A 24135-nucleotide genomic window follows, 5' to 3' on the forward strand; every position below is an offset into this window, starting at 1 on the left:
CTCATTAAATCATGGCTTTGTGAATTTATATTAATACTGTCCTCTGATAACCGTTGTCTTAGTCCACTTGGGCTACCGTGACAAAAATACCATAGACAGGTGGCTTAAACAATAAACATTTATTTTTCACAGTTCTGGAGTGGGAAGTCCAAGATGAAGGTATCTGCAGATTCATTGTCTGTTGAGGACCTGCTTCCTGGTTCAGAGATGGGTCACCATCTTCTCATTGCCTCCGCACATGGTGGAAGTAGGGAGGGAGCTCTCTGAGGCCTCTTTTATAAGTTTACCAATCCCATTAATGAGGACAACACCCTCATGACTTAATAACCCCTCAGAGGTCCCGCCTTCAAACATCATCACATTGGGGATTGAGTTTTAGCATATGAATCTTGAGGGATCACAAACATTCACTCTATGGCACTGGTCAACACAGATTTTGTTTTCCTTGACTGTTGAGAATATTTTTGATTTAATTTATAAATAAGCATTTATATGATAGTATCAGTTCTAAGGAGAATTTTTATTTAAAAAATGTCCATGGATTTTATAGTGTTTTGAAATGAGAAACTTGGCAATTTATGTATTTGCATATAGAAGAAAACAAAGGCAAGATTTTTCTATTAGGAATTATAACTTGCTATGATAAGATGTCTATTTTAAAAGAATTAGGGTTCAAATATTATAGTTAGGAAAAGGTCAGTAGGTTTGCTGTATTCATAAGTTTATGGGAGTAGTCAGTCAATTAACTGTATTTTTCTTTTTTTTTTTAATTTTTTTTTGAATGTTTATTTTTGAGAGAGAGACAGAGCATGAGCGGGGGAGGGACAAAGAGAAAGGGAGACACAGAATCCGAAGCAGGCTTCGGGCTCCGAGCTGTCAGCAGAGAGCCCAAAGCCCGATGTGGGGCTCTAACTCATGAGCCATGAGATCATGACCTGAGCCGAAGTCAGACGCTCAACCGACTGAGCCACCCAGGCACCCCAATTAACTGTATTTTTCTAATGTTGTAGAGCAATGACAGATCTAATAATTTTTTATACTCAAGCATTAGAATTAAGGTATTAGGGAAGAATCTAAGAAAAGGGTTGCCGAAAAATGGGCTAAATCAGTTGTTACTCTATTAATAAAGTTCCCCTTCTTTATCTACTTTTATTCCAAAGCCAAGGAGACTGAAGGACCTTCCAAGAGAGATATTCCACTCATTGAAAAAATAGCTGAGTTTTATGCCAACTCTGCCTTCTCCAGAAAAACAAAAGATGAGTTAAATCAACTCTCAGAGGGTCAGAAAAAGAAGAGCTCAGCCTTTGGGGAGATCACCTATGCCACCTCCTTCTGTCATCAACTCAGATGGATTTCCAAGCGTTCATTCAAAAACTTACTGGGTAACCCTCAGGCCTCTATAGCTCAGGTAACCTGACAGATTCTTCTGATTATGCTCAGACATATCATGTGGGAATATTAGGTTGTAATATAATCTATTTTAGGATTATGCTTATCTTCTACTCAACATTCTATTTATTTATCCCCACTCCATTTGGGATATAGAAACAGCCAACAGAACAAGTAAAACACAGTGAAATTTTTACTTAAGGAAAAATATTTTCTTTTTTTATGGGGTTTTTTTTTTTACTACCTAACTCAGAATTTTTGTTGATTTAGACAAGCTGTAATGGATAATCTTTGTAGAAATGTGTTTTCTTCAAAATTGTGAAGTAAAGGAGATGTTTAGCCACATCTATAGTTTTCTGATAGCTGCATGCATTCATTTCCTGATCCACTCAACAAAAGTTCTTACTGATCACATATGGCATTTTGGGAGCTTATATACAGCAGTGAACAAAATGTGCAAAAATAAAACCTCTGTTCTCATGGAGCCTATTTTCCAATGAGGAAAACAGATGACAAATTCATACAGAAATTAACTATATAGCAAGTCAGGTGGTAAAAGGGTCTGTGGAGAACTTTTAAACAGAAAAGCAGAGAAAGGAAGAGAAAAAGAAGGAACAGGGAGGGGGAAAGAGGGAGAGAGTGGAAAGGAGTTGATTGCATTTGAAATCGGTTGGCCAGGGAAGCCTGGATCTGGAAGTCACTGAATGCCTTAGAAGGTCATAGGGGCCAGCTGCTTTCTGAGGGAAGAGCCTGTGTACAAATGTTGTTCCTTATAATTGACCTTCTTCATTTTGGGATTCGAATCTTAGGAGAGCACTAAGATACCTACAACAGTTTGTAGTTACCACAGTGTAGTAAGCAGACTTTAATTCTGTTAAACAAGGGTATTCACTGTCAGATTGACTTTCTTTTAATAATGATGAAATCCTGTTCTTTTTCTATTTTGGCTGGCTCTGTTCAGAGTTGTTGATTATTACTCTTTTATTTTTCTGTAATTCTCAGGTGCTCTGTCATATGAAACTCTAATATTCCCAGTTCATTGGGCCATTCTTTTCAAGGAAGTCAGTTTAGCTAGTTATTTTGGGGGTTATGGATTTTACTGTCAATCGTTGAATTTCTGTCAAGTACTAAAAGATGACGTGCTGTTGGCACTAATAAGATATTACTGACTTCTTACCACGTGCACCATAATTTTCATACTTCAGTACAGTTGCTTTGTAAGTATTAATACCAAGAATCTGTATCCCTCTTTGAGATACACTGCCAGTTGCTCCAAACATTTTTACTACTTGTTATTTGACATTTCTGTCAGAATATGCACACTTCTGTGTACTAGCAATCAAGGTTAAATTTTTATTCTTTTATAGTATATTTGATGTCTTTTGGGTACAAGTCTGGTAAACAAAGTCAACCTGGTTACCATTGTTCCAACGTCACTATTGGAATGTGATGGAGTTGGTTCTTTAGTGTGATTTATAGATTTTTTTATAACTTGGAAAATAACTTAAATTTCTCTTGCCTCTGAAAGTGATTTACAAGTGTCTTGTCCAAGTCACAATATGGTAGTCTGAGAAGAATATGATTAGAATGTGGAGGTATTTCTTTTTTTATTTTTTTAAAAGTTTTTATTTAAATTCCAATCAGTTAACATTTAGTGTAATATTAGTTTCAGGTGTACAATTTAGTGATTCAACACTTCCATACAACACCTGGTGCTCATCACCACAACTGCACTCCTTAATCCCCCTCACCTATTTAACCCAACCCCTCGCCCCCCACCTCTGCTCTGGTAACCATCAGTTTGTTCTCTATAGTTAAAAGTCTGTTTCTTGACTTGCCTCTCTCTCTTTTTTTTTTCTCCTTTTCTTGTTTGATTTGTTTCTTAAATTCCACATATGAGTGAAATCATATGTCTTTCTCTCTCTCACTTATTTTGCATAGCACAATATCTAGCTCCATCCACGTTATTGCAAATGGAAAGATTTCATTTTTGTTTTTGGCTGAGTAATATCCCATTACATGTATATATACCACATCTTCTTTATCCATTCATCGGTCAGTGGACATTTGGGATCTTTCCATAATTTAGCTATGGTAGGCAATGCTGCTGTAAACCTAGGGGTGCATGTGTTCCTTTGAATTCGTGTTTTTGTATTCTTTGGGTGAATACCTGGTCTGAAATTGCTGGATCATAGGGTAGTTCTATTTTTAACTTTTTGAGGAATCTCCATACTGTTTTGCAGTGTGGCTGCACCAGTTTGTATTCCCATCAAAAGTGTAAGAGGGTTCCCTTTTCTAAAATGTGGAACTATTTCTAATACACCATGACTCTGCATCTTTTGTTGCTAGGCTTACTTCAGATGTAGACCCAGGCCTAGTGCCTCCAGGTTGCATATTCAGCCTACTTCCTTCCTCAATGAACTCAGTTCCACTAAAGGAGTCCCAACAGTGTTCAGAGTAGTGGCAGTCTCCTAGAACAAAGATAGGACATTGCATCTCTCTGAGTATCTGCTGTTCAGATTTGTAGATACTGGAATGTTTGCTTAGAACAGGAACAGGCAAACCTTTTTTGTAAGGGGCTAGGTAGTAAATACTTTGGGCTTTGTGGGCCATGTGGTCTTTGTCTCTAGCCTTTCCCGTTTTAGCTTGAAAGGAGCCATAGATAATATATAAACAAATGAACATAGTTGGGTTCCAATAAAACTTTATTGATGGATACTGAAACTTGAATTTCATTTAAATTTCATGTGGCAAGAAATATTCTTCTCTCACTTTTGTTTTCTCCCAACCATTAAAAAAGTGGTAAAAACTGTTCTTAGCTAGAGGCTGAACAGAAATAGGTGACAGGCCATGTTTGACCTGTAGACCCTAGCTTGCTGACCTTTGGTTTAGTGGTTTTAAACTCATGTATGTTGTTTACTTTTTAAACTATTTGAACATGAAGCTGTTAAACTGTTTTATGGCTTCCCGCTGATAAATCCTGTATCAGTTGTATTACAGCCATACCTAAATTTCAACTAGTCACTTCCATGATTCAGACTTTGCTTCTAATAATGCCCTTTAACCAAAGGTTGTATTTGAATGATCTGGGAGTGAATGGATCATCTGTATAGAAGGATTTAATGTTCATTTAATGTGCCATGGGTTTTTCTGACCAAATCAATTTGGAAAACACTATCGTATCTCTTAAAGATACATTTTTTCTACTGGCACATTTTACATTTGACTAGGGATGTTTTTTGAGTAATGGCCATAATTATCCCTCAGAACTCACCTTGAGATATATTGCTAAACACAGGTGAATAAGACAGAATAACATATTTAGGGAATTTCTTTTTTTTTTTTCCTTCTGTTCAGAACAGAGCCCAGGTGCACAGGACTTACAGTATCTCCTCTTTGTGTGCTCTGTTGAGCAATGCTTAGTTTGCCTATTTTTTTTCTCTTTTCTGTAATCCAAGAAAGAATAACGTGGATTCACCTTGTAAAAGCATGACAAAATTATGAGATTGATCATAGCGAACATCCTTTGGTAATATTGACTATCGAACCTTTAGCGAACATCCTAATGGTAATATTGACAGTATCTTTTATATGCAAAAGGAACAAGCATGTAGAGTGTCCAGATTAAAAAGTCCAGACATTCTTAAAGCTATACTGGGTGAACACAGAGACTTGTATACATACACATGCACACATGGTAATGGAGCCATCATCATTTATTTTGGAAGCTTATCTGTTGGCATGAAGTACAGTATATTCTGAGGGTAATGAAAATATACCAGGGTAATAGATTTTTTTCTCCAAATTTCTGACTGTCTTATTAGCAAGGGAATTTTAAAGACATCTCAGATCATACTTTTTCCAGACTGTGGTTTTCACAAACTAGCCTCCACAGATCATGATCCTGTTTACCAGTTTGGTTTGCTTCATGCCAAAATATGCTTCAAAAAATTCCTTCAAGTCTTGATACTATTGTACTGTAGTAGTACTGAGATTTTGTATTTTATTTTTTAACTTTGAAGGTTCCAAGATACATGGTGGGATATTTTGTTTTCTTCAGATTACCATTTCTTACATTTTTTAAATTTAATACAACATAAAAGTACAATACGTAGAACTTTCCTAAATAAATTGTGTCATAGTATAACCCTTAATCCTTTGCTTATAGAAGTGTCCTTAAGAGATATTTTGTCAATCTTAAAAACAGAAGTAATGTTTATCCAGTCTACTTGAGTCCTCAAACAGACCGAGTAAGTGAAGGTAGGTAAGAGTGGCAAAAAACTGGCAGCTTAGTTCTACTCGTTTGGCTGCAGGCCCTTGGGCTGAGGTTGCTGGAGAAGCAGTGACAAGAGAATGGGTAGTGAAAGTACTCGGGTACCCTCAGAGAGAGCTGGTTGAATGCTTTGGTGGCAGTGACAGTGCACTTTTCCAGTGCAGGCATAGACTGTCCCCTGGGTCAGATAGGCGAGCCCCAGCTTATCGCTGCTTCCTTATCACATGAAATAACATTGTTAGAATTGTTTTATATGTGCTTGAAACATTTTATTTATTTTTAATGTTAAAAGTAAAAATATCCTGGGGTGCCTGCGTGGCTCAGTCGGTTAAGTGTTCAACTCTTGATTTTGGCTCGGGTCCTTGATCTCACAGTTGTGAGACTGAGCCCTGTGTCGGGCTCTGTGCTGAGTGTGGAGTCTGCTTGGGATTCTCTCTCTCTCTGTCTCTCTTTCTCTCTCTCTCCCTCTGCCCCTCTACCCTGCTCTCGCTCTCTCTCTCTCTCTCTCTCTCTCTCTCACACACACACGCACATATTCTCTCTCAAAATAAATAAACATATTTTTTAAAAAGTCATTTTAAAAAAAGAGTAAAGATATCCTGTTTTTACTTGAGCCTCTTCAAATATAAAACTGCATGTTCACTAGCACAAAGGTTGAAAGTTCAGGTCAGAACTCTTTAGCCACATGGACTTTATTTTATTTCTCAAATGACTTAGCCACGCACTTGCATTGCTTCCCTACTCTATATGGCCTTCCCAGGCCTGGTAGTTTGAACTAGACCTTGAACCGGCCTGGTGAATCAGTGGGGGGATCCTTAGGGTTCTAGGAGTTTACTGTGTTCTACTGTCAGCCTCCCCAACAAACAGATAAATTATTTTTTAATTTAGAAAGCGGTCTAATAACATACACTGTTCCATATTCTCCCAAGGGCTTTGGCTGAACGATTTGAAGTATCTATCTCAATGGAGAAATTTGGTTACGTAGCCATATAATAATCATAAATGGCGTGTTGTTTTTGTCTTTAATTAAGACTTTTCTTCTTTTTTTTTTTTTGAAAAGATAATTGTAACAATCATCCTGGGATTGGTTATAGGTGCCATTTTCTATGATTTAAAAAATGATTCTACGGGAATCCAGAATAGGTAAGTAAATTTGGATCTTGATTTTGAGAAAGTGTTGTTACTTCTTTCAAGCTTATGAAAATCCATTAAGAATTTAAATTTGAGGGGTGCCTGGGTGGCTCAGTCGGTTAAACGTCTGATTCTTGATTTCAGCAGGTCATGATCTCACAGTTCATGAGATTGAGCCCCATGTTGGGCTCTCAGTGTTGACAGTGCAGGCCTGCTTGGGATTCTCTCTTTCCATGGCTCTCTGCCCCTCCCTGTTTGTGCTTGCTTGTGGGCACACACACACACACACTCTCTCTCAAAATAAATAAAATTAAAAAAAAAGAATTTAAATTTGAGACAGGCTAAACTGAAGAGTAGGGTAAGTCAGTGAATTGAAAGCTGGAGGGATATATGTATGTGTGTGTGTGTGTATGTGTGCATGCATATGTATACATATATAGTGGTAATTATATATATGTGTGTATGTATGTATATGTATACATATATAGTGGTAATTTACATAGTACATAAAATTTACCTTCTTAAACAGTTTTAAGTATATAGTTCAGTGGCATTAATTATTTCCCATTATTGCATATTTCCATTATTCCATATAATCCACATTTATACTTTCTGTCTCCCAATTTGATTACTCTAGGTACTGATATAAGTGGAATCCTACAGTATTTGTCCTTTGGTAACTCACTTATTTCCTTTACATAGTATCTTCAAAGTTCATCCATGTTGTGGCACATGTCAGAATTTCTTTCCTTTTAAAGACTGAGTAATATTCCAATGTATGGATATATCATATTTTGTTTATGCATTTATCTGTCTTGGACACTTGGATTATTTCTACCTTTTGGCTGTTGTGAATTTTGGGGAGGAAGAATACTCTGCTCTTCAGAGTTCCTCTAGTAGGACTAAGAATCACGTTGACATAAGACAGATTAACAGGAGAAAATCAAATTCAGTAGCATGTGAACAGGGAATCCACACAGACATGAAATTCCAAAAACAGGCAACATGATGCCTATGTGAGCTAAGGAGAGGGGTGGGTAAGGTCTGAGGATACACTGGGAGAAAGATCTTAGGAAGTTGAGAGATGATATTTGGAAAACTAAAGTTGCCTCTTATGCAAATAAGTTTCTTAGGTAAAGACAATCTTTCTTAGTAACTTTCTTCCTGGTATAGGCTCTCCTTTCCAATGTAAATTTAGGCAGTTGAGGGAGCGGTAAAAAGCTTTTCCAGAATCTGCAGGTAATTGATCGCTTTTAGCTCAAAATAGTCTTCATGTCAAAGTAACCCAAGTTGGAGTGACCCGCCCTTTGCCTCTCATTGAGTAATGCTGCTATGAGTGAGGATTTACAAGTAAATATCTGTTTAAGTCTCTGCTTTAAATTCTTTTGGGTTTATACTCAGAAGTAGAATTACTGGATCGTTTGGTAATTCTATCAAGTATCCTGTCTTCCATAGCAGCTGTATTATTTTGCATTCCTACCAGCAGTGCCCAAGGGTTTCAATTCCTCTGCAACCTCACCAAACTTGTTATTTTCTGTTTTTTTTTCTTTTTCTTTTTTATAATAATAATAACCATCCTGATTGGTGTCGAGTGATATCTCATGCGGTTTTGATTAGCGTTCTCCTAATGATTAGTGATGTTAAGCATTTTTAATATGCTTATTGCCATGTGTATCTTCTTTGGAGAAATGGCTATTCAAATCCTTTGCCCATTTTTTTATTTGGATTCTTTTTATTGTTGAATTGTAAGTGTTCTTTTTATATTTTGGATATTAACCCCTTATCGTGTGTAAATTTGCAAATATTTTCTGATATTCTGTGGGTTGTCTTCACTATTGAGTGTGTCCTTTGATGCACATGAGTTTTAAATGTTGATGTAGTCCAGTTTGTCTGGGTTTTTTTTTGTCTTTTTTTAAATTTTTATTTATTTATTTTGAGAGAGGGGAGAGATGTGTATGTGTGTAAGCGGGGGAGGGGCAGAGAGACTGGGAGAGAGAATCTCAAGCAGCCTCTGCACTGTCCGTGCAGAGCTCGATGCACGGCTCTATCTCATGACCCTGAGATCCTGACCTGAGCTGAAGTCAGGAGTCTGACACTCAACTGACTGAGCCACCCAGACACCCCATCTGTTTTTTTCGTTTGTTGCTTGTGAGTAATTTTTTTCTCTATTTTTTGATTTGTTTGCCATGAGGAGGTGGATGAGACTCAGGTTTTTCTGTTATGGTTAGCACTTATATTAGTCTACCTTAGCGAGTTTTAGTCATTATGTGCCCTTAAAAATAGTTTTTCATAATGAGACTTTGTAATGAGGTCTAGCATGCTCCAAATGTAGATGCTCAGTGATGTCCAGGACTGTAGAGTTCTCTTTATACTTCATGTGTAAAACTGTTCTGTGCCAGGCATTGTGCTCTATGCTTTAAATCACAGACTCTGGTTACCCTTCTGCCCAGAGGGATGGGTGATATTATCCCCATTTTACCATAAGGATATGAAGAAGGTGCAGTAGCTTAAGTTGAATCTGTTTTGATGTCTGGAGAAAGCTGATTGTTTATGAAAGAAAGAATAAGCATAAAAGTCAATTCTTCACTTAAGTAAAATAAATGATCTCCAAAATAAATGGAATTAAGTAAGTAGTGTTACTCTACGTTGAGATTATTATGGCAGCTCATTTACAGAGTTATGTCATTGTTTTTCTCTTTACCTCTTCCCTGAAGACAGTGTTCTCTCACTTCCAAGCTTGCTAGTAATTGATGATTTGTACCTTCTGTAAATGCCATATTTTTACCAAGCACAGAGTATAGGTCACAAGATCTATAGAGCCTGTGGACCTTTTGTGTTGTGCAGTTGGAAGCTTTTGGAATAAATATTGGAAAACCTGTCCTTAACTGGCATTTTAAAGGGAAACTGGAAATCTAACCATTAAAATTCTTGATAGAAGAATCCAGAGAAATAAAGAAGAGCTTTAGCAGTTTCTTCAAATTTATTCTGGAGAAATAGGGCATTGGATTTATTTTAATTTGTGTGGTATTTTAAAAATATTTTATTTATTTTTGATAAAGACAGAGTATGAGTAGGGGAAGGGAAAAGAGAGAGGGAGACACAGAATCCAAAGCAGGCTCCAGACTCTGAGCTGTCAAGCCTGACATGGGGCTTGAACTTGTGAACCACAAGATCACAATCTGAGCTGAAGTCAGATGCTCAACTGACTGAGCCACCCAGGCGCCCCTTAATTTGTGTTTTTTGACTTAAACTTGCTGCCACTTTTTCATCATTTGAAATTGCTCAGGAGGCTGGGGGTTTGGTTCTCTTCTTTGGGAATGAATTATCCCAGAGAGGTGCGCTCTGCTCTTTCTCTAACCTGTGTAACTGACAAGCTGGGTTTTATTAGTATATAGAGTTTAAGCTTTTTTTTCTTTTTTTTAATGTTTATTTATTTTGTGAGAGATAGAGCACATAAACGGGGGAGGGGCAGAGAGAGAGAATCCCAAGCAGGCTCTGCACTGCCAGCACTCTGTACAGCCCGATACAGGGCTCGAACCCATGAACCATGAGATCATGACCTGAACTGAAGGTAAGAGCCAGATGCTTAACTTAGTGAGCCACCAGGCTCCCCGAGTATGAGCTTCTTTGACCTAATAGTTACCTTACAGGGTTGTGGTGATAGCTAAACAAATTAATGCATATTAAGAAAAAAGATAGTTTTAAAAATATTTGGATAATAAGGAGATATTACAGACATGGATTACCCAATTGAAAAGTATTAGAATACCTTAAATTCTTTAGTAATAAAAGCTGTATTTACTGTTAAATAAATCATCTTATGATTTAGAAGTAATGTCACTATCTACTAGTTCAGAATTCTGATGAACAAACAGTATTATTAGATATAAGATCTGACAAATTGAGCTGAATTGTTGCATGTCCCATATTTCTGAAATTAGCTTTTATTCTGATAGTAGGCTTATTTGTGTGGAAAAGGTTGCATAGCTGCCTTTGTACTAGGTCTGGCTATTTCCTATTTATTAATTATGGGTTAAACATTACTTTTAAAACAGTCTGTTTTCTGTCTTCTGTTTTATTTATTTTTGGCATTGAAAACAATTACTGAGTATCTGGACTTTTTTCTTTCTTTCTTTCTTTCTTTCTTTCTTTCTTTCTTTCTTTCTTTCTTTCTTCTTTTTTTGAGAGGCTGTACACTTGAGTTTCTATTTGTTCTCTCTTATTTTTGCATCATTTAAATGATGGGTCACTTCAGCTCTTTCAGTTTCAGCTCACATCCTCATGTCAATTAAATGGTTTGGTTATGAAGGGCAGCCCAACACTGTCTGAGGGATGTTAGCATGCTTTTGTAAGATGCGTATGTCTATCCAAGTGTCTTTCCTTTTTGAGCCTTCGTTATTTTATTGAGAAACAAGCATTAGTAGTCTTCCTTTTCTTACAGATGCAAAAATAAATTTTTCCTTTATAAGCATCATTTTGTTTTCTGAGCACGTTTGAAGCCATTTTGGTGATGGCCTACCAAGGATAATATCAAGGCTGTACTGACTGTTGTGTGGTGGAGGTCTATAATAAGGTGTCGACTGAGGTTTTCCTCCCCCGTCATTTTGCCTCTTCATATCCTAGTTTCTTCTTTACTTTAAAAATGTGGCTAATGGAGGCTTTTTTTTTTTAAGCTCTACAGACTTTATTTGGTTCACTATTTCTTTGTTCATACATTAGGAATGATACTTGTTGTTTTTGTTAGGTAAAATTCAAGATAATATTTTTATGACCTGTGTATTCATCAGCACAGGCTGCCATCAGAAAGAACCATAGTCTGGTGGCTTCAACAACAGTTTAAACAACAACTTCTTACAGTTGAGGAGATGAGGGTGCTTCTGTTGTCAGGTTCTGATGAGAGCTCTCTTCCTGGCTAACAGATGGCCACCTTTTTACTGTGTCCTCACATGGCAGAGAGAGAGAGAGCACACTCTGGTGTCTCTCCCTTTCTTTTAAGGACACTAATCCTGTCATGGGGACTCTACCCTCATGGTCTCATCTAAATCTCATTACCTCCCAAAGACAGAATTGTCTCTAAATATCATCTCATTGAAGGTTTAGCCTTCAACATAGGAATTTGGGGAGGACACAATTCAATCCATAGCAATCCAGGACTGTGACTTCCAAACTGTGCTCTGTGGAGTCCCAGGGGTACCACTGTGTGTACAGAGAGATGGTAGGGAGAGAGCTGATGGAGCTCATAGTTCCCTCTGTTTAAACCAGAACAGTGTTCTATTTGATGTTATAAGGTATCATTTGAGGAGAGAGTTTCATGGGTAGAAAATTGATCTAAGAATGTTTAATCGACTGCAGTGCTTTTTTTTCCCTTTCTCTCATTGCAGATCAGGGGTGCTCTTCTTCCTCACGACCAACCAGTGTTTCAGCAGTATCTCAGCTGTGGAGCTTTTTGTGGTTGAGAAGAAGCTCTTTATGTGAGTAGGTCTCTGTTCCAGGAAGGGGGCTGTCTTGTATCAGGGGGTGTTGGTCAAACTGGTCATATCCTGTATTGGGCTGCAGGGTGGTACCTAGGGATTGCCAATGTTGAGAAAAAGCATCCAGAGACTGAAAAGGCAGTCATGAACCTGCGGGACCTGATACCAAGGGAAAAAGGAGTTCAAGATTAGGGCAGAGCCAGCAAATCCAAATGCTGCAGATAAAGCCAGCAATAAAGGGGCTGAAAAGGAGCTTTTGTTTTTAGCAAATGATAAGTCTTAATGGCCTTTCACAAGAAAAGTTAGAGGGGCTTGGTAGAGAGAAAGTAGTGGATTGAGCCAGTAAATATAAGGTAAGGAGGTAAAGTTGACAAAGAATGTGAACCCAGCTTAGCCCTCAATGGGAGGGGGACTAGAAGAAGGCAAAGGGCAGCCTTAAAAGAAGGTATGGGCTGTTTTGTTTCTTGTGTTTTTTAAAGTTGGAAGAAATTTGCCCATATTTACATGCTGAGGAAAGGAATCCTTCCAGAGGGAAAGAATAAAGATGTTGGTGGAGGAGTTTGGAATTATAGGAGGAAGATGTCAGGAAGAGGAAGGGATCTAGAAGTAGAGAGGAAAGAAAACAGGATTTCATAGCTGACAGGGATGTATGGTTGGAGGATTTGATCACTGAAGGAAGAAGTGCCATTTTCTATTTTATCATGAGGTTGGAAGAAGTGATCCAAGACTGCATTAGGAAGTTCAGAGGATAGCAGTGTCACCTTCTTCATAATCAAAAGTGGGGAGAAAGTAAAGCTGATACCACAGCTGAGCTCCAGTGCTGGGAGAGAGGGAAGAGACAGATCTGCTCACTGGGAGCAGGTGCTCAGGGAGCAGAATGGGCGGCACTCGGAGGGAGTTCTATAATGAGAAGAAGGGTGTTGCACAGACCTGCATGGAGGTGACATCCCAGGAGAGGCCCCCACCCAAGATGGTGCCTGATGCTGACAAGGATGGAGGCCGGGTGTTCACCTCCAGGATGTGAGAAGCTGTAGTTGTTAGACCCCTGGTGGCAGCAGAAGTCTGTACAGTGAGCAATCTAATCTGTTCTCTGCCTTCCTAAACTAATGTAGGATGAGTTTTTCTTTTTCAGACATGAATATATCAGTGGATACTACAGAGTGTCATCTTATTTCTTTGGAAAACTGATATCTGATTTACTACCCATGAGGATATTACCAAGTATTATATTTACTTGTATAATATACTTCTTGTTAGGTAAGCAACATGACAAAAGGTATGTGTCTTTAGTCTTGGATATGAGGGCGGGCCAATTTGTTTATACCAGCATGTTTTTGGTTCTCAAACTCTAAGCCACGCCAGTGAGATAAGGAGACATCTATCCATTGTGCACACTCTCAATAACTTCCCTGAGGACATTTTTTCAAGACTTGTCCGCAACTAACTTTAAAAACTTTTTATAAAACTGTATTTTACTGTGAGATGCTATGTATCATTTACAAACATGGAAAGAATTCACAAGATTGTTTGACACTGTGCTGGAGGAGCTGGAATATTTAGTACCATTTATATTTTTGTGTGTGTGCATGTGTTTGTGTGTGAAGATAGTGAAAGATGTGACTTTTGGGGCTTCTTAGTTTAATACAAATACTTGTTTGATAGGTGTGGTTATTAGATTCATCTGTGCATTGTGTTTAGGCTTTACCCCAGGCTCACTGCATCAGAATTTCCATATATTTTACTGATACACATAAACACATACACATCAGAAATATATATTTTTATTAAAAAAAATATATATTTTTATATAAATATATATTTATATTTTTATATAATATAAATATATATTTATATTTATATAAATAAATAATTATTTATTTATATTTAATATTATTAAATATTATATATTTATATTATTATATAATTATATATTTTAATTATATATAATATATATAATATATAATATAATTATAAATATTATATATTTATATAATATTAAATATTAAAATAAATATAATATTTATATATTAAATAAATAAATAAAATAAATTTATATTTATATATATATAAATATATATATATATATTTATATATATATAACTAAAGCACTAAGAAGATTCACTGATTGAATTAAACTTCCATTTTACAAATAAGAGGTGTGTCAAATATTTAGGCATAGAACCTAGATCCTCAGGCTCCTTCCAAAATCTTCAGATTATATGACCCATAATATTAGTCCATTATGATTTGTAAAGTAGTCTTATGAAATTTATTTAGCCCCACCCTCAATCCCAGAGTTATATGGTGATTTGTCTTGGGAGACTTGGCTTGTGGAGACATTACCCCAGATAGTGAAACCACTGGAAGGTCACATAATCTTCATCTTCCCAGTTTCTTCACACAACGCAGTTATAGCCAGTAGTCATGTGGTGATGTCTGGGTAGAACGAATGTGCTCTTGACAAGTTTCCTTCTTAGAAGAAATGGCTGTAGAATTGTGACCACTTGTGTTGCCTACAGCTGTCCATCTCAGGCACTCAGAAATTGTTAATAATTACACATAAAGGAGCATAGATGTTACATAGAAATGTGCTTATACAGTAAGTATAAAAAGAAAGTGTATGATAACTTTATACAGTAGGATGGGGTGGTCGGATAGAGGATGAATTTTCTTCATTCTGATATTTGTTTCTCAAAATATTATAGTGCCATTTGCACAGAGCGCTCTCAAATACACTGTTACCTATTGGATTCAACCCCCTCTTTTCTTCCCAACCAAGGATTGAAACCAGTCGTGGAGGCTTTCTTCATCATGATGTTTACCCTTATGATGGTGGCTTATTCAGCCAGTTCTATGGCACTGGCCATAGCAGCAGGCCAGAGTGTGGTGTCCATAGCAACACTTCTCATGACCATCTCCTTTGTGTTTATGATGGTGAGTAGAAACTGTGCTTCGCTAAGAATAAATTATTTCCCCTTATTCTTTCCTGCAAATTTATCTGTTACCTGAAACCAGCTTGGAGGATTCTGTAAATTAGATTCTCTGCTTTAAGGAGGCCATGTATTGAAGGATAGCTTATATTAGAGAATGTACAGCTTTTTCTTGACATTCCCTAGCCTTTTTGGCTACTATTCTAATATTATTGCTATAAATTTAGTTAGCATTTTGTTGCAAATGAGTTTTTAAAAGATTCTTCTTGGTGGCATATAGTGAAACCTTGATAAACTGGAACTTCAAAAACCAAACTAGACTTTAAACGAAAGACTAAGATGCAGAAGGGCACTATATCATAATAAAGGGGACAATCCAACAAGAAGATCTAACAATTGTAAATATTTATGCCCCCAACATGAAAGTACCCAAAAATATATAACTATTAATGAGACATAAAGGAACCCATTGATAATAATACAATAATAGTAGGGGACTTTAACACCTCACTTACAGCAATGGACAGATCATCCAAGCAGAAAATCAACAAGGAAACAATGGCTTTGAATGACACACTGGACCAGATAGACTTAACAGATATATTCAGAACATTCCATCTTAGAGCAGCAGAATGCACTTTCTTTTCAAGTGCCCATGGGCCATTCTCCAGAATAGATCACAAATGGGTCAACAAATAAAAAAGATTGAGATCACACCATGGATATTTTCATATAACAACCCTATGAAACTGGAAAATCAGCTACAAGAAAAAATTTGGAAAGACCACAAATACATGGAAGTTAAATAACATGCTACTAAACAATGAATGGGTCAACCAATAAACCAAAGAACAAGTTAAAAAAAATACATGGAAACAAATGAAAATGAAAACACAATGGTCCAAAACCTTTGGGATGAAGCAAAAGTAATTCTAAGAGGAAAGTATATTACCTCAAGAAGCAAGAAAAATCTCAAATAAACTACCTAACTTTATACTAAAGGAGCTAGAAGAACAACAAATGAAGCCTAAAGCCAGCAGAGGAGAGAAATAATAAAGATTAGAGCAGAAATAAATGATACAGAAGCTAAAAAGAAAGAAAAGAAAGAAAAAGAAAGAAAGAAAGAAAGAAAGAAAGAAAGAAAGAAAGAAAAAGAAAGAACCATACAGCAGATAAATGAAACCAGGGGCTGAATCTTTCAAAGAATAAAATTGATAAACATCTAGCCAGACTTATCAAAAAGAAAAGAGAAAGGGCCCAAATAAATAAAATTAAAAAAGAGTGGAGAGGTCACAACCAACACCACAGAAATAACAATTATAAGAGAACATTATGAAAAACTATATACTAACAAATTGGACAACCTGGAAGAAATGGATAAATTCCTAGAAACATATACACTACCAAAACTTAAACAGGAAGAAATAGAAGACTTGAACAGATCAATAACCAGCAAAGAAATTAAATCAGTTATAAAAAGTCTCCCAACAAACAAAAGTCCAGGACCAGATAGTTTCCTAGGAGAAATCTACCAAACACTTAAAGAAGAGTTAATATCTATTCTTCTTAAACTATTCTAAAAAATAGAAAAGGAAAGAAACCTTCTAAATTCATTCCAAGAGACTAGCATTACCCTGATTCCAAAACCAAAGACTCCACTAAAAAAGACAACTATAGGCCAATATCCCTGATGAACATGGATGCAAAAATTCTCAATAAAATACTAGCAAACTGAATCCAACAGTGCATTAAAAGAATCATTCACCACAATCAAGTGGGATTTATTCCTAGGTTGCAAGGGTGGCTCAGTATTTGCAATCAATCAACATGATACACCACATTAATAAAAGAATGGATAAAAACCATATCCTTTCAATTGGTGCAGAAAAAGCATTTGACAAAGTACTACATCCATTCATGATAAAAATTCTCAACAAAGTAGGGTTGGAGAGAATATACCTCAATATAATAAAGGCCACATAAACCCCACATCCTCAATGGGGGAAACAGAGGTTTTCCTCTAAGGTCAGAAATAAGACAGGGATGTCCACTCTCACCACTTTTTTTTCAACATAGTACTGGAAGTCCCAGCCACAGCAATCAGACAAAGTCATCCAAATTGATAAGGAAGAAGTAAGAGTGTCACTATTTGCAGATGACATGATACTCTATATAGGAAGTTTGAAAGACTCCAAAAAATTTTACTAGAACTGATACATGAATTCAGTAAAGTTACAGGATACAAAATCATCATACAGAAATCTGTTGCATTTCTATACACCAATAATGAAGCAGCAGAAAGAGAAATCAAGCAACCAATCCCATTTAAAATTGCACCAAAAACCATGAGATATGTAACAATAAACCTAACCAAAAAGGTAAAAACATCTGTACTCTGAAAACTATAGAACGCTGATGAAAGAAATTGAAGAGGACACAAAGAAATGGAAAAACATCCCATGCTCATCGATTTGAAGAACACATAATGTTAAACTGTCTATACTACCCAAAGCAATCTACACATTTAATGCAATCCCCATCAAAATGCCACCAATATTTTTCACAGAGCTAAAACCAGCAATCTTAAAATGTGTGTGGGACCACAAAAGACCCCGAATAGCCAAAGCAATCTTGAAAAAAGCAAAGCAAAGCTGGAGGCATCACAATTCTGGGCTTCAAGTTATAATACAAAACAGTAGTGATCAAGACAGCATAGTACTGGCACAAAAACAGACACAAAGGTCAATGGAAAAGAATAGAAAATCCAGAAATGAACCCACAAGTATATGGCCAATTAATCTTTGGCAAAGCAGGAAAGAATATCCAATGGAAAAAAGACCGTCTCTTCAACAAATGGTGCTGGGAAAACTGGACAGCGACATGCAAAAGAATGGACCATTTTCGTACACCATACACAAAAACAAATTCAAAATGAATTTTCCTTTTCATTTTGTGAAGAATGTCTAAATGGCTGTCAGAATGGCTAAAATTAACAACAAAAGAAACAACATTTATTGGTAGAGATGTGGAGAAAGGGGACCCCTCTTAGATTGTTGGTGGGAATGCAAACTGGTGCAGCCACTTGGAAAACAGTATGGAGGTTCTCAGAAAGTTAAGAATGGAACTACTCTATGATCCAATAATTGTACTCCTAGGTATTTACCCAAAGGATATAAAAATACAGATTTGAAGGGATACATGCACCTCTGTGTTTATAGCCACATTATCAACAATAGCCAAATTATGGAAAGATCCCAAATGTCTATCCACTGATGAATAGATAAAGAGGAGGTGGTATAGATACACAATGGAATATTACTCAGTCATAAAAAAGAATAAAATCTTGCCATTTTTAATGACATGGATGGAGCTAGAGAGCGTTAAGTGAAAGAAGTTAGAGAAAGACAAATACCATATTATTTCACTTATATGTGGAATTTAAGAAACAGAATGAACAAGGAAAGGGAAACGAAAGAGAGAGAGGCAATCTAAGAAACAGACTCTTAACCATAGAAAATGTGATGGTTACCAGAGGGAAGGTGGGTGGGCAGATGGGTTAAATAGGCGATGGCAATTACGGAGTGTACTTGTTGTGATGAGGACCAGGTATATGCAAGTGTTGCATCACTAAATTGCATACCTGAAACTAATATTACAGTGTATGTTAGTTAATTAGTTAGAATTTAAATATAAACTTAAAAAAAACAGAAAAATTTTGATTTTAAGATTCCCTATATAAACAGCAGTCAATTGCCCAACTTCTATGCTAGTGTTAGAGAACTGCTGACTGGTTTAAGCAATAACTTAATGGTTTGGATGTATCTACTCCTTTCCAAGGGAACAGCTAAGTTCTATGAGAAACAAAATGGTCTGCAGTGTGGGTAGTCTGTCTTGGGTCCCTCCTGTATTTTGAAAAGGAGTGTCTAAAAATACTGAAGCATTCCAGAACCCACACAGTACTGTGTCTCTGCCTTTCTGCGTTCCTGACATTCCCTTATATGAATATATTTCTACTTACCTTTTTTTTTTTAAGTAGTTACTAAATCCTAATCTTACATGTCCCTTAATTTTACATGCACATAGATGAATCAGTACATGAATCAACTAGTTACCACATTGCCCCCTACAACATGAAGTAAACAGGAATGCTTAGTCTATTAATATACATGTTCTTTCTGCTAGAATAGGAATAGATGTCTTTAAAAGGAAAATAATCAGCACAAACTTTGACAAACTTTGTGAGTTTGAAATCTAAACATTATTGAGAAATTGATAAACCTTGCATGTATTTTCTGTATTATCCAATAAATAACATGTCATCAATACATAAAAATGTCTTGTTTTATATTAGATGCTTCGTCTTATTATTTAAATGTTTGTATATAGAACTTTTAAAACCAGTCATAAAACCATGTTACTCAGAGACGCCGTGTGTCGTATATTAAGCACCTGGTTAGGTGGAGTTCAAAAATATGTAGTCCCTCAGCGACGTCAGGTTATGTCTATCCCAGCATTCCTAGGGCCAGTTAGAAATTTTATATGAACCTCTTCTCATGTAGCCATCTGTTGCTGGAGTAATCCTTCCTGGGATCTTCATTGTCATACTGTTTTATGGTAGCTTTAAATTTTTTTTTTAATGTTTGTTTATTTTTGAGAGAGAGAGAGCATGAGCAGGGGCGGGGCAGAGAGGGAGGGAGACACAGAATCTAGAGCAGGCTGTCAGCATAGAGCCCAATGCAGGGCTTGAACTCATGAACCATGAGATCATGAGCTGAGCTGAAATTGGATGCTTAACTGACTGAGCCACCCCGTCACCTGGTTTTTGGTAGCTTTAAATGAAGGTATTCACCATATTTTATGCTTCACTTCACCACATTGTGCTATATACCAGTTCCAGGCTGTAGGTTAAGTATGCATCCTGACCCCCAAATTATTTTTATAGTCATGCAGAGATAGAATGCAAACGTTTTTAAATAACAAATCATACTGTGTTTTGGAAATAGAGGAATGAGATGTTCAGGATATGATCTGGTATATGTATTGGTGGGAACATATAGTGTCTGTATCGTGAGAACAGTCAGTACTTCTTGACCTTTCATTGTGTGCAGTTACAGAAAGTAAAAGCCTTGAAATTTAAGGGTCTTCCAATTAAATGGCACATATATTATATATTGTCATTCCCTGAGAACCATAAACAGCCTCAGTGATAGAGAGGCATACTCATGCAAAGAGGAATGGAAGGAATGTCCAGAGTTGGTCTTAACAGAAATGTTTATAAAGGTTGTAGGGCACTTAAAGGAGATATTCTCTGTAATTCTTCATGAAATCCCCTTACCAGGTCTAATTCTTGGTATTTTCTTTTTGTAGATATTTTCAGGGCTGTTGGTAAATCTCACAACCATCCAGCCTTGGCTATCATGGCTTCAGTACTTCAGCATTCCTCGATATGGCTTTGCGGTGAGTTTTCCTCATCTGTTTCTGTGATCCTAGCACAGGATTAATTCTAGGATTAGAATTCCCAAGCTAGGGACAACCAGAATAAAGCCTAACAACCTTGTCTCCCACTGTGAACTGTGAAGGTCTCCAGGGGTTTCTTTTTTAGGAGCAATGAAGGAGAGTTTTCTATTAAGCCTTAGATCACCTTGATAATCACCTGAGGTTTCCCCAGTTACCCAGTTGTCTGAAGGAGGTGAAGGGTGGGGAGATAACTCCTCATGAGGGAGAAAGATTGACTAATTGATATAAAGAAATATAGTTGTGTTTCAGTTCACTATGAAAATAGAGAATGGGGGGCCTAGAATACGTATTTTATATTGAATTCAGAAAAAAACAAAAACCCCCCCCCCAAAAAACAAAGAGCATATAATACAGCCACTATCTTGGTTTTAGAAAGCTAATCAACTCCAAAGAAAACTGTCTTAATATAGTATAATTGGGTTCCTAACTCCCAAGAATTAGCACTGGTTTTGATGAAAATAAACGCGAATAACACAAAAGATTCTCACCATAAATAAACGATAGTCACTGAGTACTGCTGTATGATTTTGAGTACACTGTGGGATTATAAAATTGGGGAGAGAAGAAGGAAGGAGCCAGAGGTCTCCCCTCTTTGCCAACTACTTTACTTCCCTTTGTTTTGGAAGCTAAAATCTCAACCTTAGACTACTCAGTTGCCAAGGAAAAGAATTTTAGTTGCTCTGGTGTGGCAGAGACTGTGAACGTGAAGCTTGGTTTGTTTGTAGAAATAGCAATAAAGATTAAACTAGGAGTACATGATAATTCTTTGAAGTTTTTTGAAATTTAAAACTGTTTACCTTGCCCCATCCCCCTTGTGTTATAGGCTTTGCAGCATAATGAATTTTTGGGACAAAACTTCTGCCCAGGACTCAACGTAACAACAAATAATACCTGTAGTTATGCGACGTAAGTTGGTATTCAGTGTCGTAGTGGATTTGTTTACTATTGTGGTGTATGAAGAAAGCCCACTGGGCCGCTTGGCTGGTGTAGGTCCTTTCACTGACTTCTCTGGGTTGTACACCAGTGCCCATCTCCTTGGCACTTGCTTCAGTGAAAATTGTACTTCAGATGGAGAAATGTTTCTGATACGTTGTTCATTGGGGGCCTTTAAAAAAGATTCATTGGCTGTTTTGATTGTGAGTTTTAGTTTTGACTTTCCGAACACTTGAGTTTGAAATGAGCTGCTTTGATATTTTACCAAAGCCTTGGAATATTGGAATTGTATGGAGTGTGTGAAGTGTATGGATCCATAAACTTATGGCTTCCTGTAAGCCCAACCCAAGGCCAGGAGCAAGAGCTAAGAGGGCAGCACAGGGGAGGATCGTTGTCCTGCCGCGCTGTGGGCACTTGCCTCTTCCTCCTGCATTTACTAGGAGACATTATGAAATCGAGGTCTACAGGACTATCTTTTTTTTCTTTTAAACTGACCCAGAACATCCTTTTTGAGGGATGTATCCTCCAAAGGAGGAAACACCTTTCAGTAAACTGAGAAAGAAGTCCCATTTTTTTGCATAATGTCAAACAGAAATGCAGATTTTGATAAAATCAGAGGATGTTGTTTTAAAAATTGAATAACCCTTTTCTTGTCGATGATTGTTGTTAATGGTTTGATTTTGCTACATCGATCAATGAGAGAAAAGAGAATGCTGGTATCCAGAATCTCATGAACTATTCTCAAGTAGAATAGAAATAATTCTTAGTAATAGGGCAAATTGTTATTTTGAAGTATTTCTGAAAAACCTGTATGAAGAGAAGTTTTCTATATTCTGCCCACTCTCTTCTGTCTGGGTATAACATTTTTGGAGGAGCTGCACACACATGGCGTACCAGGTAGTCAGTATGGCTGCACCAGGTAGTTTTAGGACCAGGCGCTTTTCTAAACTGTGGCAGGGCCACTCCATCCTGCTCTAGCTCAGCCCCCACCGAGGCTTACACCTGATTAGGTGGGCCTGCTGCTGAGTATCTGCAGTGCTCATTCCAGCCCTGCTGCGAGAGCAGCGGGGGCAGGAAGCCCTCGCTCACCTCTTTTCCTAGCTTTAGAATTCTTAGCGTGTGTTTCTTTGTACATCTGGTTGGTGGGTAGTGAGCTCTATAAAGAGCTTTGATCAACTTGGTAGGGGCCTTAGATGTCATCTGTTAAAACTGAGGTTTTCCCTGTCAGGAGTGAGAGCAGCATCAGAGATCTGAAAACAAATGAATTTGCAGAGATTAGCGACTGAATTCAAAGTATGAATCGGTGGACTTGGCCAAGTTCCTTAAACCTTAGTCTCTTCATCTTTTTAAATGGGTATAATATTTATTTCACTGAGTTGTTTCAGGGATTAACTAAACTGTTACATATGGACTGCTTAGCATAGTATCCAGCAGAATTGTAAGCCCTCATTGTTACCCATTATATATAAAGGCATAGTTCTTTAAGACTTGGAACCTATGGGAACTGTGAATACATTGAGAGTAAAACTTGGCAGATAACTAAGGGTAAAGTTATATTCTTTTTCTGTTGAATTTCAGATGTACTGGCGAAGAATTTTTGGTAAACCAGGGCATCGATATCTCCCCTTGGGGCCTGTGGAAGAATCACGTAGCCTTGGCATGCATGATTGTTATTTTCCTTATAATTGCCTACCTAAAATTGTTATTTCTTAAAAAATTTTCTTAAATTCTTCTTGAATTTACATGATTTATGTGCACATTAAATAGGGAGTGTCTTGATTTATTTTAAGCATTCAATGAAGTGTTTTTGTCGTCTCTTCATTTGGCATCATACTGTTCAGCAAGAATTATTTTTCTAGAAACCGCAGCGAACTGATTTATACATGAAAGAACTCAAGTCATAAACTAGTGATATTATGGACTGTGTATTAGTTCATCTGGTCATACAGTAACCATGGGGAAGACATCTAGTTTATCAACCTAAAACAGAATTGAATGCTGGGAACTTGTGACAAGTTATTAATATTTCTGGTATTAGTTTCCTCATCTTTAAAATGAATAGAGGGTTCATTGCCCTCCAGCTCCAGTATTAGATGAATCTGTGATTTGCCATTATTTAATAAATCATAATAACAAATGTACAGATGCAGTGGTGGAAGTACGAAATCTAATCTATGTTGGAAAAACCCAGTGTTATTTATAGGGCAAAAAAACCCCATTGTGATAGAAAAAGCTTTGATGAGCCTTTTAAGATTATTAGAACGTACTGAGATTTCTCTAGTGGAATCAGAGCACCTCAGGGGTCTCTGCTGGCCTTTGTAGGTGTGGAGGACTGGGAATTGTGACCCTTGCTGGGGCAGTTCAGTGGTCTGTGATCCGGGCAAGGATCAGAGCCTCTTGGGGCACTTTGCTCAAATACAGATGGCCAGGCCCTGTGAGCCCCGCTGCATCAGCATCTCCAGGGTTACTCCAGAAAGCCCTGCCCATGCCA

At 37.1% G+C, this 24135-nt stretch overlaps 1 protein-coding gene across 3 annotated transcripts in view; it reads left to right on the forward strand.

Annotated features, from left to right (window-relative positions):
* The window catches only part of ABCG2 (ATP binding cassette subfamily G member 2 (Junior blood group)), a 131160-nt gene extending 107719 nt beyond the window's left edge, over positions 1–23441 (forward strand). For all 3 annotated transcript variants that reach the window (XM_007074694.3, XM_007074693.3, XM_042984209.1), the window contains exons 9-16: positions 1161–1408; positions 6723–6805; positions 12175–12264; positions 13397–13521; positions 15044–15198; positions 20562–20651; positions 21535–21617; positions 23223–23441. In XM_007074694.3, the coding sequence (XP_007074756.1) occupies positions 1161–1408; positions 6723–6805; positions 12175–12264; positions 13397–13521; positions 15044–15198; positions 20562–20651; positions 21535–21617; positions 23223–23370 (1022 nt within the window). In that variant the 3' untranslated portion in view covers positions 23371–23441. The remainder of the gene's footprint in view (positions 1–1160; positions 1409–6722; positions 6806–12174; positions 12265–13396; positions 13522–15043; positions 15199–20561; positions 20652–21534; positions 21618–23222) is intronic.
* The last annotated feature ends 694 nt before the right edge of the window (positions 23442–24135 follow it).

The sequence above is a fragment of the Panthera tigris genome, chromosome B1 (genome assembly GCF_018350195.1).
Source record: "Panthera tigris isolate Pti1 chromosome B1, P.tigris_Pti1_mat1.1, whole genome shotgun sequence".
Taxonomy (NCBI): domain Eukaryota; kingdom Metazoa; phylum Chordata; class Mammalia; order Carnivora; family Felidae; genus Panthera; species Panthera tigris.